At 45.8% G+C, this 16,460-nt stretch overlaps 1 protein-coding gene and 2 pseudogenes across 1 annotated transcript in view; 2 read left to right on the top strand and 1 right to left on the bottom strand.

Moving 5' to 3' along the window:
- Positions 1–4,202: 4,202 nt before the first annotated feature.
- Positions 4,203–6,553, bottom strand: LOC132241771 (lysine-specific demethylase 4D-like; annotated as a pseudogene).
- A 337-nt stretch (positions 6,554–6,890) lies between these two features.
- On the top strand, positions 6,891–7,551 carry LOC132241770 (proline-rich protein 23B-like; annotated as a pseudogene).
- A 4,594-nt stretch (positions 7,552–12,145) lies between these two features.
- LOC132241769 (lysine-specific demethylase 4D-like) overlaps positions 12,146–16,460 on the top strand; it is a 29,232-nt gene continuing 24,917 nt past the window's right edge. The window contains exon 1 of the mRNA XM_059710656.1: positions 12,146–13,063. Within this exon, the coding sequence (XP_059566639.1) occupies positions 12,146–13,063 (918 nt within the window). The remainder of the gene's footprint in view (positions 13,064–16,460) is intronic.

Below are 16,460 nucleotides of genomic sequence, written 5' to 3'. Positions count from 1 at the left end.
CAAAATTGCTATCAGTTAACAGCAATATCTAAGATGTGGGAAGTCAGCTCAAAAGACCTTTTAATTTGATCTAACTCTGTAAAAAACATTGTTTTCCTGGTCAAATATGAAGCTTTGGTATAATTTCAAAAATATGCTCATTTTCAATGATACTCATTTCTTTTCTTGTGTCGCCTAACATATAAGCTACAGTTTGGAATTTGCTTTCAATACAACTCTACACTATTCAAAGCTTATCACATCATACAATTAAAGATGGTTAGTGAAGTTACATTTACATTATGCATCCAAACTGCTACACAGAAGCATGCTATGGGAGTAAAATTTGTAAAGGAAAGGGAAATAAAGATGTGGAGGAGAATAAAAGAATGAAGACACAGGTGGAGAAAATGGAAAGAACAGACCTGAGGTATCTTAGAGTTTTGGGGTTTGTACCTTATTCTGGGCTTTCTGTATTTAGATAACTCTAATCCGCAATAACGAAATAATAATAGAAAGACAGATTAGCCTTTTTAAACTGAAAGATTATTGACATCCTATATGCAAATACCACCAACAATCATCATAACTCTCCAGGCACAGATAGTCCCAGCCCCCCTAACATCATATCTCTCCAGGCACAGAGAGTCCCAGCCCCCCTAACATCTCTTCAGTAACCTCCAGGTGGGCTGGCCATGCTCAAGTGGGGGTGGCAGAAAGCTCAGTATAGATGAGATGAGTGGCAGTTGTCAATGCTGAAATTCTGGACCACAAATCAGGTCATAGTAAGCCAACACCCTGACAGGTTGCTTTCTCCCTGGCTCCTCCATTCTGCAGCAACCAGGACAGGACTATGGCATTTCAGCCCCAGTAGAGCTGCTGTGTGTACATGCATATGTTTGTGTGTGTGGAGGTGGCATGCCTGGATAGACAAGCTGAAATCTATTCCCTCCACAAACTCCCCACACTTCCTAGGGCTTTGGTTCACTTTCTAAATGTTTTAATAAAACAGAAATATAACCCATAAATAGAAAGAAAAATATTTTAAATGCATATGTATCTTAAAGGATTTGTATCCAAAGAAATCTTACAGTTCAAAATAAGTCCAAAAATCCAATGATCATTGTACAATTTAGAGGACTTGAGTAGGCACTTCACTAAAGAAGATATATGGATGGCTACCAAGGACATTGTCTTAGCCTATTTTTACTTCTATAGCAAAAGGACTGTAGACTGGGTGGCTCATACTTCTGACACACGAAAAGTCCACGGTCAATATTGTGGCTGACTCAGTTTCTGGGGAAGGCCTATTTCCTGTTTTATACACAGCTGGCTTCTCCTTCAGTTTTACCAATTAGTAGAGGTTAGGGAACTTTCTGAAGTCTCCTTCTTAAGGGCACTAATCCTGTTTCTGAGGGTTCCAGCCTCATAAGCAAATCACCTCCCAAAAGCCTTTTAAATCTATCAATACTTTTAGGTTCTAGGTGATGAGTAAAGAATGAAATTGTGATTAATGAGATTCTAAATCCACTGCAGCTGCCTGGGTTACCATATCTTACATAAACTCAAGGTCACTGCTTGAAGGAAAGAAAAGCTGAGATAGATCTTCTTAGACAGACCTTTATACCCTGTTCCTACAACAGTTTATCTCTTCTTTTACACAAATATTCTCCCCCACAATATGGAAGCAGTTATAATTGTGCTATGTAGATATGAAAGTAATTGAGGTGATATTGCCTACAATACTAATTCATTTTAGTGAGGTCTGTCTCTCCTTTATTGACTAAAACATCTTCTAAGGGTCCTAGTCACACACTCATTTAAAAACCAACTTCTCAATTACATACACATGTATATGCACACACTTTTTTTAAGTTATTGAATCATATTTATGGTATTGGTCTGTTTGGTGACATTGGACATAGTTACCATATTATGTCTTTCAATCCGTGAATATGGGACATTCACACTTACAGGACTTAAGGTTCTTTCTTTCGTTTCTTTCAGTAGCATTTAATAGTTTATACACACAGAATTATATTACTTTTATGAGATTTATTTTTAGGTTTTGCAGTTTTTGATCATACAAGATGCCTTGTGAATTTCTTTTACTATTTTTCATTGTTTAGAGGAAATCCACTGATCTCATTTCTTCCTAACTTCATTAATTATAGATTTCAGGAAAGTTTCTGATCATGTGATCCTGCTGAGCTAATAATATACATTATTATAGCTTTCTTTCCTCTTTCCTGTTAGATTTATTTCTTTCACGTGTCTAATTGCATTGAATAGCAATCCATCATAGTGTTGAATATATGTGATAACAGCAGAAATTCTGTTGTTCCTTAATATATTTTTATTTATTTCAGAGAAGAAGGGAGAGGGAGATGGAAACATTGATGATGAGAGGGAATCATTGATTTTGTGCCACTTGGGGATGGAGCCCACAACACAGGCATGTGTGCTGACAGGGACTGAACCTATGACCTCTTATTCCCAGGGCCCATGCTAAATGGCTGAGCCACACACGAAGTGTCAGTCCAAAGTTTTTGAGCTTGCACATGGCAGAGGAGTAGCTATTTGCTCCTTATTGCGGGGCTCATTGTTAACCATATCAGGGAGTCAAGCCTTTTTCATCCTCTTTAGTCAATGTTCTCCTGGGGCCTTTTTCTGGGGAATGATGAGGGGGAAGGGTTCTCAGGTTCAGTCATCTGCTTCTCATATTCTTCTTTAGGTGTACACAGCAGATCCCTCTTCCTTATTTGAGCTTTTATGAGTTTTTTATTTCTCTGTGCTTGCATTTATCTTTTCCACTTACATATAATCTTCAGATTCTAGGGGATTTGCCTTACCTTTGAAGACTGGGTTTGGGGCAGGGAAATTGAGAAGTTACCATGGTACCCAGCAAAACTTAGTTATAATAACTTAGTTACTATATTTATTTATTTTGATAAATATATTTTGCTATTGTTTTCAGAGAGAGCAAGGGCAGAAGGAGAGAGAGAGTAACATCAATGTTGACAGATAATAACTGATTGGCTGCCTCCTACAAGCCCCGTCGTGGTCGGCAAAATGCGGCTCCCGAGCTACATGTGGCACCTAGGACCCATGAGTGTGGCTCTCCTAACCTTAGACGTACCATAATTAAGTTAATAACAATGTACTTATGTATATAGTTTAACTTCAAAACAATTCGGCTCTCACAAGAAATTTCAATTGTTGTACTGTTGATATTTGGCTCTGTTGACTAATGAGTTAGCTGACCACTGGCTAGCCTGAAACTCTGGCATATGCCCTAACCAAGATTCAAACCAAGTCCATCTGGTTCATGGCTAGAGACTCAACCATAAAACTACACCTGCCAGGCTAGTTCCGCTATTTATTATTTGAAGAAAGGCGTGCTCCTGGAGAATGGCTGTGGGCAGTGGTCCAGAAAGCCCACATGAAAATAAGCGGAGGCTCCTGGAGTTAGATGTGTCTATCTCTCTATCCCTCTCCTGTTCTCTCTGTATAAAATCCATACAAACATATTATTTAACAAATTACAAACATTCTCAAGGCAGTACTGGCTGACAGACTCATTGGGTAAAGTTCTAGTTCCAGCCTGAGCAGAGGCCTGAGCTGTGTGTAGGTGTGTCACAGCTGCCGAGTAAGAGAAGCTGCTGGGCTCAGTTGTGGCTGCAGCATGTCCAGTGGGAACCAGGGTCTTAGGAATCTGCAGAATGAGTCATCTGGAAACTAATACACACTTCCAAAGACAGCCACAGGAATGTGAGCTCTCCTTTGGTAGTTGGCTCCAAGCCATCATGAAGAGACTAACAGTTCTATCTATCTATCTATCTATCTATCTATCTATCTATCTATCTATCTATCATCTATCTATCTATCATCTCCTGCTGTAATTTAGTTTAGAACACCTGAGAATGTTCTTATCAAGGCACACTATGGCAGGGAGGGATCCTGAAGGTGATATCAAAACCAGCCGTGTCCATGGCATCTAGGAGTGGGCTGAGAATGCCTGAGAGGTACCACAGCATTCCAGGGCAGCTGCCCAATAGGAGGTGTGTTTGTCTAACAAATAGGAGCCCTGCTTGTCATAGTAGTAGAAACATCTGGCAACTTAATAAATGCGTCTTTTCTAGGAGAAAAAGCATCTTGACTGTGGACAGGGCCAGCCCAGATTGCTGCTTGGCTGGGAGGTGCTGTGTTCCCAGGTTTGAGGGTCAGATACAGCCATATTTGGCTAAATCTTCATCAGTGATAGGCTCAAAGATGGAAGACTGCCCATTGGCAGGGAATGTGTCCCAGGACTCCAGAGAGGTAGCTGCCTCTAGCTTTAGCTCCAGGGATTGACAGTCAGGGGCCCAGGAAATTTTGGCAACTGTGGCGGGGACCTGGACCATGGAGGCATGAGAGTGGTCCATCCTTACAAGCTCAGAGAGGCTCGCAGGGGCCCTGGGGTTTCCAGCAGTGTCTGTGGGGAAGGACCTCAGAGTCCCAGTGACACAGCGAGGAGTTAGTGGGACATTGTCAGGGAAATTGACTGGAATATTGTCCAGAGAGAGCAGGCACGGGCCAGGGTGCATCGGTGCATCAGGATCCAATGGGGGCCCCAAGGGCTGAAGGTCAGGGGCACAACAGCACCCAGAAGCCCACATAGGATGCTGGCCACCAGGGCTCAGTGGTGCTGGGCTGTCCATGGAGGGTTTGTCCTCAGGCACAGGCTGGGCTTTGGGATCCGGAGCTGTGCGCACTGCGCCCACTAGGCGGCGCCTCTTAGCAGGGGCCTGAACAATCCACCCTTGAGTCCCTGTTCCCGAGGGCAATGACCACTCTCAGGACCACGAGTGCCAGTTGGCTGGAGATCCTGGGCAGATGGGCCGGAGGTTGGCTGTGAGGGTGGGTCGGGCTTTGAGGAGCAGAGGGCCGCGGCAGCAGCGGGCTGGGCAGCAGAGGCAGAACCCTGGCCTAGTGAGGGGTGCAGGCATGGCTGGAGCACAAGGGTATGGCGGCGACCATACCCACAGCCAGTGCCCACTGATTGAGGGGTGTGCGTGGCCCTACGGGGCTGCAGGTGCCTCAGGCCCAGCGCAGATCTCCAGGCCGCCCCGCCCTCCCTCCAGACACTCAGCACCTCGCTGCCCAGGGCCTTGGGCTCCATGTGGTCCACAACAGTCTGGTCCTGCCCGCGTTTCCACAGCTCATAGCGCTGGGGCTGCAGGAGGCACACGAACAAGTCCATGGAAAAGCTCACCCGGGCCTCCCCACAGCTGCACTGAGAGGCCACTTTGCCATAGTCGACCCATCGCGGGGTGGCAAAGTTGATGGCCTCCGCACAGTTGAAGCCATGGTTGAAGCCAGCGTGGTAGCCATAGGGAAAGGTCACCATGAACTCTCCAGCCTCCTGAGTGATGCGACTGAACGGGACCCCGTTCTCCTTGAGGACAGTGGGCGAGATGAGGGCCACCTTGTGCCGTAGGAAGGCCTCGCAGCCCCGAGAGCTGCCCGGGAAAAGGTCCCTGGCCAGGCGCTCCAGGCGCTGGCCTTGCTCTGGGGGCACCGCGTACCACGTTTTGGGCTCCCCGAAGTGCAGGTAGTTGATGCTGTAAAGGTCCATGTCTTCCGTGTGCCAAGCGAAGGTGGTCTTCCACATGCCAAAGTACAGGTAGGGGGTGTTGACGCCTTCGATGACAACCCCACACTCCTGCTCCAGCAGGTCCTGGATGGTTCCCAGGTGGCCAAGGTTCCATTGTTTAGTGTTGGCATCAAACAAGGAGCCACTGATGTCAGCGCTATATATGGGCGAGTCGTACAGGCGCGTTTTCCAGTATTTCCGCTCCAGATCCTCAAAGTCCAAGTGTGGTGGAGTCTGATACTGTGCACTGTTTGCCAACAGGCGATACTCGCCCACTGTCATGGCCCTCTTCTTTCTGTGGTATTGAATGAACACACCTGCTCGCCCAGACGCCACCTGCTGGAGGGGAGTGGCTATCACCATGTCACTGACATCATCATAGGTCTGTCTGGCTTTCCATTCCTTGGGTGGAATGACCTTCGCCAGGCCAGCTCGGTGGGCACCTTGGGATTCCATGTAACCAATATATTTGCTGAAATCTTTAAATTCTTCCATGGTTGGGTGGAAGGTCATGATTGTCCCACTTGGCTAATTAGACACCATGTCTGCAATGTAAGCAGAGGATTCCCGAGTTCTCAGGGATGTTTTAGATTCCTGAACATGAGGGAGTAATGTCTTCTCTCTTGTTTTTTTTTTTTGTTTGTTTGTTTGTTTCTTTCTTTTGTTTTTTTAAGCTTTGGTGTATCTGTGAGGCAGTAACTCAGATTCAGTAACCCTAACCCAATAATACATCTCAATCATAAATAATATAAAACTATAGTCAGTTCGTTAAACTTGTAATAGGAAAATAGCTCTTTTGCTCACAAGCACAAATAGCAGAAATCAAAATCCCAATTCCAAGTGAAGGTCCTGCAGGATCCAGAGAGCCAGTATCTGCTTGAGAGCTGGCTTTCAAATGCAGCCCACATCCTCTTGGGCCTGGCTTTATACCAGGGCCATAGTAATCTTCTCATTGCTCATCCAATGGGATCTAGGGAGGAGGGGCCTGGTTAGTCATCTGACTTTGTCCAGGTCCCATTTTCAAAACAAAAACTTGCCCTAGCAAGTTTGGCTCAGTGGAAGGGTCCTGGGTTCAATTCCAGTCATGGCACATGCCGAATTGGGGGCTTGATCCCGTGTGGGGTGTGCAGGAGGCAGCCAATGAATGATTCTGGCTTATCATTAAAGTTTCTCTCTCTCTCTCTCTCTCTTTCTCTCCCTTCCTCTTTGAAACCAATTTTTTAAAAAAAGATATACAAGGCCCTAAAGGAGAAATAAAAAATGAAATGAAGACTGGATGGCGCCCAACCTGCAAGGCCCAGCGGGACCCCACACCACTGTTGCGCTCACCTCCATGCTGGTCCTGGCTGCAGGCTGTGCTCTGCAGCTGCCTCTGGATGGCGGAGTCCACCTGGTGCTAGAGCCCGAGTCCACATGGGTCCTGCAGCAACTGTCTCTGGGAGGGCACACCCTGGTGCTGGTCCCCGAGGCGCTCTTGGGCTCAGGAGCTGGGGCGCACAGGCCCTTTGTCAGCCTTGAACCCAGCTCTCTCCTGGGCGCAAGGCGGGTGGAGGTGGGGGGGGGGGGATGGTGTCGCCATCCAGCAGGGATTCTTCTGCGCATTTGCCCCACAGATCACAGTCCCAGAAGAGCCCCACCACCAGGAGTAGGATGAGACCTCCGCGTTCCTGAATCCCTGGATGGTTCCTGCAGCCAGCTGGGTAGCTGGAAAGGGGTTAGGCACCCACCCACAGGACCCCATCAGACAGCGATGGCCTCAGACCCCCACGCCTAGTCCAGAGGGACGCCTGCCTGGGCCCTGCATCAAGCTGAACTTCAACCTGTGGGAGCGCTTCCCCAGCTCACTGCTCCAAGCTCTACCTCCTGGGCCTGCTCTCCCAAGGCCCCGAAATGCCTGTTCCAGGGATGAACTGCTGCAATCCCACCCCCGGGGCTGAGGACCAGGAGAAGGGATTCTGATAGCCCTTGTGTGTATATTGCACATCCTACAAGAATGGATAAAGGCAGATACTCTTGATGCAGGACGCTTTGCAGAATTTTCGACCAATGGGAGACTAAAACATTTGGAAGAAAGATCGCAAAGCAGCAGAGAAATGCTGCTTCAAACACAGGAAACTTGACTTGGGGTGGTGAGCACACAATGCTATATACAGATGATGTATTATGTAAAATTGGGCACTTGAAACGTATGCAATTTATTAACCAGTGACCCTAATAAACATGTTATTTAAGAAATATTTTAAAAATACAGTGTACATCCAGCTTGCTACTTAGGTTGTTTTCTTTATGTAGGTCACCTTTAAGCAGTTCCATTCCCCCTAGTTTTGCTTCAAACCTCGCGCCAGTACTTTTCTCTAAAAATACTTCCCATTTTGTGGGTCCTAATCTATAATAATAAAGCATAATGCGATAATTGGACTGGCTGTCCTTCCGACATCCTTCTGTCGTCCTTCTGGGTGACCTTCCTGGAAGCCCAGGTTCCGGGGGTCAAAGGGAAGCCGGTGCCAGCAGCCAGGGAAAGGAAGGCCTACTCTTGCACAAATTTCGAGCATTGGGCCTCCAGTATATAATAGTTTGGAATCAAGATTTTATAATAGTACAAGGCAAGCACTTTTTAATTGTTTTATATAATAATTAGGAATCAAGATTTTGCAATCATAGAAGGCAAGCACTTTTTTTATTGTTGATTTTCCTTTAAAGCATAAACCAGTAGAAAACAATAACCTGTTATATCAGAAAGCAGAAAGATACATCTACCTCCAGGCACCTCTGCTTATTTACACGTGGGCTTTCTGGACCACTGCTCACAGCCAGTCTCCAGGAGCAGGGTTTTCTGCATTCAAATTCTGCTCCTATCCCAGAGCTGGCCTCCTCCTTCTCTCACCCCTTTGCCTATAGGCCATGTAAATTTATCTCAGATTAACTTTTTGTACCCTCCACCCCTCCTGCCAACCCCTCCCCCCCCGATTTGATTTATAAAGAGCTTGCAATACTCTGGGACAATGGGCATGTTGTCTTTTCTACTATGCTGCTGGAGGTTTAGACTCCATGCCTCAAGTCAGGACTTGCTTTCGGTGAGCATTTTGGTTAATAAAACTGTACTTACAAAAAAGACTTTCAGCCCTGGAAGTGAAATTTTTTTTATCAGCCTCTAGCCTCCACAATTATTTGGGAGCAACAAATCCTGGACTTTGGTTCCCCTCCAGTCTCCCTCCCTTTTCTTTTCTTCCTTCCCTTCCCCCACCCAACACCCTCTCCTGGTAAACCAGGCTCCTTTCACCAATTAGGTCAGCAGATACTCAAAAACAGTTATGATCTTTCTGAGTCATTGATATGTTTAAAATGCTATCACCAGTATTTCTTCACAAATATATTAAAGGTAACCGATATCTTACTGTTTTTCTAATATTGTTGATTCTACCAATTGAGGGTTTGAGGTTACTGTTTTCTGCACTTGTCTTAGTAATTATATCAAAACATTTTAAGCAAAACATGTTTTTATGGCCTAGTAAAAGTGTGTGGAGTTGGTGAATGAAGTTGGGGATGGTTGTGGGGTTCTGCTTGACTGCCTGGCTGGGGAATTGGATCCGTACAGACATTATCTTAAGGATAACTCGGTGGAAATCATTTGGCACTGGGCTGAGCGGTAGGTAGTACCAGAGTTGCTGGGACACATATGCAAGCAGAGGACAAAAGTACCATCATCCAAATTTTTTCTCTTCAAGTCTTCTTGCTGTTTCCAAGGTATATGTATGTATATATTTTTATATTTTGATATATTTTATTGATTTCAGAGAGAAAAGGAGAGGGAGAGAGAGATAGAAACATTAATGATGAGAGAGAATCATTGATCAGCTGTCTCCTGCACATTCCCAACAGGGGATTGAGCCCACAACCCAGGCATATGCCCTGACGGGGAATCCAACCGTGACCTCCTGGTTCATACGTAGATGCTCAACCACAGAGCCCTTCCAGTCGGGCTATATGTATATTTAATGTGGTTAATTCCCTGATTCATTTCAATAAACAAATCCATTAAATAAATTAACAATATTATTCCAATTGGTAACATGTGGGGATGGGACAGTAGGGCAGAATTTGTAGGGGCTGGCCTGGGTTCTGGTGATCAGGGAAAGTTTAGAGCAGGAGAACTTTCTGAGACCCAACTGACAAAAGGAGTTGGTTTCCACTTAGAGAAAACAGCAAATGTAATAGCTCTACTGTGGAATGGAAAGGAAGCTTGTTCTTTGAGTCATAGAATAGAAGAAGGAGAACCATAGAAACTTTTGACTCATATTAGGTATTTGATTATTTTTCTTTTTCTTTTTTTAATCACTAATTAGTTACGTATTTTTATTGATTTCAGAGAGGAAGGGGGAGCGAGAAAGAGATAGAACCATCAATGATAAGAAAGAAACATTGATATGCTGCCTGCTGCATACCCACTAATGGGGATTGAGCCCACAACCCGGGTATGTACCCTTGATCAGAATCCAACCCAGGAAACTTTGGTCCACAGGCCGATGCTCTGTCCACTGAGCCAAACCAGTTAAGGCTGTATTTGAATATTTTTCAACTTGAAATAAGGCATTGGCAATTTACAACAGCACTTCAGATGATGTGACATCCATATTCAATCAGCATAGCTCTTTGAACAAGGAGGGAGAAGTACTTAGAGTATCCAAGTGATACAGGGAGAGTTGATGGTTATTTTGACTTAGTCTTTACTATTGAAGATGCGTGGAGTGGACAAACTCAGAATAAATGTTGGAAATTGAAAATGATAGTTTGGGTACAGAAGGAAACATTTCAAAGAAGCAAACCACCTTTCCCCTGGCCCCAGACCTCCCTTACAGAACTTCAGTGACCCTCAGGCACATGAAGCACCGAATAAACAAGTGAAGAGCAGTGAGTACCCTCCTGTGAAGCCAGTGAGTGTATAATTGGTGAAAACTGTTGAGAAACAGTAGCAAGATAAAATTTGAATTCACATAACCTATGACCAAGAGATTAATTTGTAGGCACTGGTGCGGGGTCCTCCAATAGATGTGTGGGCGGATGTTCACAGCAGCGGAGTAAGAGGTCAGAAGAGGAAACAACGCAAAGGCTCAGTGGCAGCAGCAAGGTCTACAATTGAATGCAGCCCAGGAACAAAACAAAATCCAGCTATGTGCGTGACACAAACGAAGGAAAAATACACACCAAAAGGGAACATGAAAACATTCTCTTCTTAAAGGGTTATATTTAAAGGTCCTATAAAGTTTTAAAAAAACAGGTACAGTTTTAATTTCATATTGTGTACTGAAATTAATATGCTTGTAGTTCGGACAGGGTTAGTAGGAGAGGCAGATGAGGCAGTGCTCCCGAAGGAGGAGCCTGGGTCAGGTACCGGGTGACTGGCAATAGAATGTTTCTTGACCTGGGACGTGCTTCTACTTTGTTCACTCTCTGGTTATTCACAGATGTGAATAGTTCTTAATATGTGTAAGTTAAGCTGTACAAATATGCTTTGTGAATTTCTGTATTAACATAGTTAATAATTAAACAAATGTTAAACCTTCCTGCTTTAAAAAAATTATCATGTACTGGTTTATAGAATTGTTTGTTTTATATTGCGCCGTTTTGTAGACTGTTTTTAAAAGTAGGTTATGTTTCTAATTTTTTTCATTCTTCTATTCTTCATTGACACCTACTCTTATCTATTATTTTAATACACTTAGTGATACTTTATTTTTTAGAACAGTTTTAGATTGAAAATTTGATCAGAGAATTGGGAGAGTTCCCCCCATATAACTACCCCCATGCTACCTCATTCACGGTTTCCACTATTATTAATACCTTACAATACTGTGGTACATTTGTTACAGCTAATGAATCAACGCTTATACGTTATTTAATAAATCTGTTAATCAGATTTCCTCAGTTTTTACACAATGTCCATTGTATGTTCCTGCCGGAAGCCAATCAACCCTTGCTGCTTGACACAGTCGCTGCAGGGAAGAAACATCTGCACAGCTTATGTTTCCAGGGACCTGGCATATATGGCACATGTTTGCTCCCCCTCTTAACACTATGTGTTTTGAACATGACCACCACCCCGAGAAAGGTTGTTTCCCCAGGTGGGGATTTTTCCCTGGAGTTAGGGAGGGAATAAAACCCCTTAACTAAGTGCCAGGAGGGTAACTAATCACTTTAACTAGGAACAATCACACTTAAGCTACATAATATTTACTTAGGATAATCTCCTTCAGTTAATCCCTTGTAGTTTAAAAGAACAATAGAGTAACCTTGGAATGGAGATAAGAAACACCCTAACCTTTGGAATAGAATGGATAGGATTAAAATCAAATGGTATGAATACAGATGTAATAGGACAATACACACAGACCTTGGCTGGAGATTCTGGCTAGAGAACGGGGCTATGATGACCAACTGAAAGCTGGTCAAACAAGAGAGAAGACATTACTCCCTCATTCTCAGGTATCTAAAACATCCCTGAGAACCTGGAAATCCTCTGCTTACATTGCAGACATGGTGTCTAATGAGCCAAGTGGGACAATCATGACCTTCCACCCAACCATGGAAGAATTTAAAGATTTCAGCAAATATATTGGTTACATGGAATCCCAAGGTGCCCACCGAGCTGGCCTGGCGAAGGTCATTCCACCCAAGGAATGGAAAGCCAGACAGACCTATGATGATGTCAATGACATGGTGATAGCCACTCCCCTCCAGCAGGTGGCGTCTGGGCGAGCAGGTGTGTTCATTCAATACCACAGAAAGAAGAGGGCCATGACAGTGGGTGAGTATCGCCTGTTGGCAAACAGTGCACAGTATCAGACTCCACCACACTTGGACTTTGAGGATCTGGAGCGGAAATACTGGAAAACGCGCCTGTACGACTCGCCCATATATGGCGCTGACATCAGTGGCTCCTTGTTTGATGCCAACACTAAGCAATGGAACCTTGGCCACCTGGGAACCATCCAGGACCTGCTGGAGCAGGAGTGTGGGGTTGTCATCGAAGGCGTCAACACCCCCTACCTGTACTTTGGCATGTGGAAGACCGCCTTCGTTTGGCACACGGAGGACATGGACCTTTACAGCATCAACTACCTGCACTTCGGGGAGCCCAAAACGTGGTACGCGGTGCCCCCAGAGCACGGCCAGCGCCTGGAGCGCCTGGCCAGGGACCTTTTCCTGGGCAGCTCTCAGGGCTGTGAGGCCTTCCTGCGGCACAAGGTGGCCCTCATCTCGCCCACTGTCCTCAAGGAGAACGGGGTCCCGTTCAGTTGCATCACTCAGGAGGCTGGAGAGTTCATGGTGACCTTTCCCTATGGCTACCACGCTGGCTTCAACCATGGCTTCAACTGTGCGGAGGCCATCAACTTTGCCACTCCGCGATGGGTCGACTATGGCAAAGTGGCCTCTCAGTGCAGCTGCGGGGAGGCCCGGGTGAGCTTTCCCATGGACGTGTTCGTGCGCCTCCTGCAGCCCAAGCGCTATGAGCTGTGGAAATGAGGGCAGGACCACACTGTTGTGGACCACGTGGAGCTGGGCCTCAGGCACCTCCAGCCCCTTCGGGCCATGCACACCCTTGGATCAGTGGGCAGGGGCCGTGGGTCCCGAGGCCACCATGGCAGCCGAGCCCTTGTGCGCTAGCCATGCTTGCGCCCCCCACCAAGCCAGGGTTCTGTCTCTGCTGCCCATCCCACAGCTGCCTTTGCCTTCTGCTCCTCAAATCCGGAACCATCCTCACAGCTAACCCCGGGCCCATCTGCCCAGGTCACCAGTCAACTGGCACATGTGGTCATGAGAGTGGTCGTCGTCCTCCAGAACCAAGGACTCAAGAGTCCATTGTACAGGTCCCAGCTAAGAGGCGCCGCCTAGTGGGTGCAGTGCGCACAGCTCCGGATCCCAAAGCCCAGCCTGTGCCTGAGGACAAACCCTGCATGGACAGCCCAGCACTGCTGGTCCCAGCATCCTAAGGTGGCTTTTGGGTGCGCTGTGCTCCAGTCTCTTAAGCCCAGGGGATGTATACTTTTGTTCTCCGTGGTCTTTTTTAAAAAAAAAATTAAATCTTTATTGTTCAGATTATTACAGTTGTGCCTCTCCCCCCCGCCCCACATAGCTCCCCTACCTGTTTCCCACGCCCTCTACGCCTTCACCCCTTCCCCCCACTGTCGTCATCCATAGGTGCACAAATTCTGTCCAGTCTCTTCCCGCATCCCCTACACCCCTTTCCCCCCCAGGGAATAGTCAGTCCACTCCCTTTCTATGCCCCTGATTCTATGATAATCACCAGTTTATTCTGTTCATCAGATTATTTATTCACTTGATTTTTAGATTCACTTGTTGATAGATGTGTATTTGTTGCTCATAATTTGTATCTTTACCTTTTTCTTCTTCTTCCTTTTCTTAAAGGATATCTTTCAGCATTTCATATAATACTGGTTTAGTGATGATCAACTCCTTTAGCTTTTTCTTATCTGTGAAGCTCTTTATCTGACCTTCAAATCTGAATAATAGGTTTGCTGGATAAAATAATCTTGGTTATAGGTTCTTGGTATTCATCACTTTGAATATTTCTTGCCACTCCCTTCTGTCCTGCATAGTTTCTGTGGAGAAATCAGCTGACAGTCGTATGGGTATTCCCTTGTAGGTAACTGACTGTCTTTCTCTTGCTGCTTTTAAGATTCTCTCTTTGTTTTTGCTCTTGGCATTTTAATTATGATGTGTCTTGGTATGGTCCTCTTTGGATTCCTTTTGTTTGGGGTTCTCTGCACTTCCTGGACTTGGAAGTCTATTTCTTTCATCAGATAAGGGAAGTTTTCTGTCATTATTTCTTCAAACAGGTTTTCAATATCTGGCTCTCTCTCTTCTTCTGGCACCCCTATAATTCGGATGTTGGTACAGTTGAAGCTGTCCCAGGGGCTCCTTTGTATTTTTGGATTCTTTTTTCATTTTGCTCTTTTTGTTGGGTATTCTTTGCTTCTTTGCATTTCAAATCTTTGACTTGATTCTTGCGATCCTCTAGTCTGCTGTTGGAACTCTGCATAATATCCTTTATTTCAGTAAGTGTATCCTTAATTTCTAGTTGGTCCTTTTTCATAACCTCGAGGGTCTCACCAGATTTCTTGAGGGTCTCATTACATTTATCGGCATTCTCACCAGACTTTCTGAGGGTCTTACTAAATTTATCAGTGGTTTCTAGAAAGTTCTTGAAAAACCTTAAAAGTGTGGTTTTGAACTCTATATCCAGTAGTTTGCTTTCCTCCATTTCTGTCATTTCTGAACTGTTTCGTTGTCTCCGCATTTTTTATGCTTGCCTGTGTTGGTAGAGTGGCTTTGTTTGCCAGTTGTCCTATAAGGCCCAGTGGCTCAGCCTCCCCAATTACCTGAGTTGGACACTCTTGGTGCACCCCTTTGTGGGCTTTGTGCACAGTCTTGTTGTAGTTAAGGCTTGATTGTTGTAGGTATCACTGGGAGGAATTGACCTCCAGGCCAATTGGCTGTGAGAATCAGCTGTGTCTACGGTGGGAGAGCTTCTGTGCTGAAGACGCCCTTATGAGGCAAGACTTGCTTCAGTGGGGCTTTGGTGCTCACTGAGTCTGTCCCCTGAGTGTGTCCCTTATGGATTTGAGGAGTTGTAATTAGATGGTCCCGCTCAGAGCATTGGGTACACTGGCTCTTGGATCTCTAAGGAGGTGCTAATTTAGCCTCTGCCTGAGGCTACACAGCAGGAGCTACGAGGAGATCTGCAGATTCCCCTTCCTTGTTTGGGGTTTGGAGGTGCCCAAATGAGGCCCAGCTGTGAAGCAATGCAAGCGGCTGTGGGGCCTTGGGCCTTCTCTTGGAATTTCTGGGTCTGTCTGGCCCAGCTGCAGTTTGTTAGGTAATTTTCACATTGCAAAGGGCCAGGACATTCATATGCAAAATCCTCTGCCACAGCTTTGGTAGGGCAGGGTCTCAGGGAATCAACAGGGCAGAGCAAGCAGCTATGGGTGATCCTCATCCCTGCCCTAAGGGGCCCCACATCTCACTGTCCTGGTATTCTCTGCAAGCACCTTTGAGAGAAAGCCACCCTCGAGTTCTGAGTTCTTCCCACTGCCAGATAGTCCACTTTCTCCCTGTATGAGTCTGGATCCCCAGGGAGTCACCCGGAACTGGAGATCAGAGCAGTCGGGGGCTTGTGACACCCTCCTGATTCAAAAAGACAGCCGCGTCCTCTGTTGATAGCCCTTGCCGCATGCTTCTCCGTACCTCTGCACTTCCGCACCTCCTCTGAGTCTCAGTGTGCTTTTCTCTTTCCTTCTAGTTGTAGAATTTCCACTCAGCCAGCCTTCCTGAGGTTCTGGATGATGTCCATTTTGTCTTTTAGTTGTATTTTTGAATTTATTGTGGGAGGCAGCAATTTCTGGTGTTTACCTATGCCGCCATCTTGGTTTCTCCCTCCATGTTCTTTTGCGTGGCAATTCATTGAACCTGGCCACATTTACATCTCAAAGCTGTGAGAAAGTTTGTAAGTCACTGGTCTTGCAGGAGAGTTCCCCTGTTGTTGTCTCTGGACAGGCTGAGTCCCTGGGATTTAATAAGTTTGCCATAGAGTATTCTTCCTCCCAAACCCTGGAATGTTCTTGGACTCTGCTAACTCCTGTGTGGCCAACTGAGCTTCACCCCCTGGACACACCGTGTCTACATGCATCCTGAAGGTTCTGCTGAGTTTTCCAAAGCTGGATCTACCCCAGACTCCCATCCTCTGGAACAGCTGTGGAGGTTGTCCATCTTCTGAAGAATTCTGGGCTTTGGTTCCCCTCCAGTCTCCCTCCCTTTTCTTTTCTTTCTA

Source organism: Myotis daubentonii, chromosome 9, assembly GCF_963259705.1.
Source record: "Myotis daubentonii chromosome 9, mMyoDau2.1, whole genome shotgun sequence".
Lineage (NCBI taxonomy): Eukaryota > Metazoa > Chordata > Mammalia > Chiroptera > Vespertilionidae > Myotis > Myotis daubentonii.
This window is presented reverse-complemented; position numbering and strand designations above follow the sequence as displayed.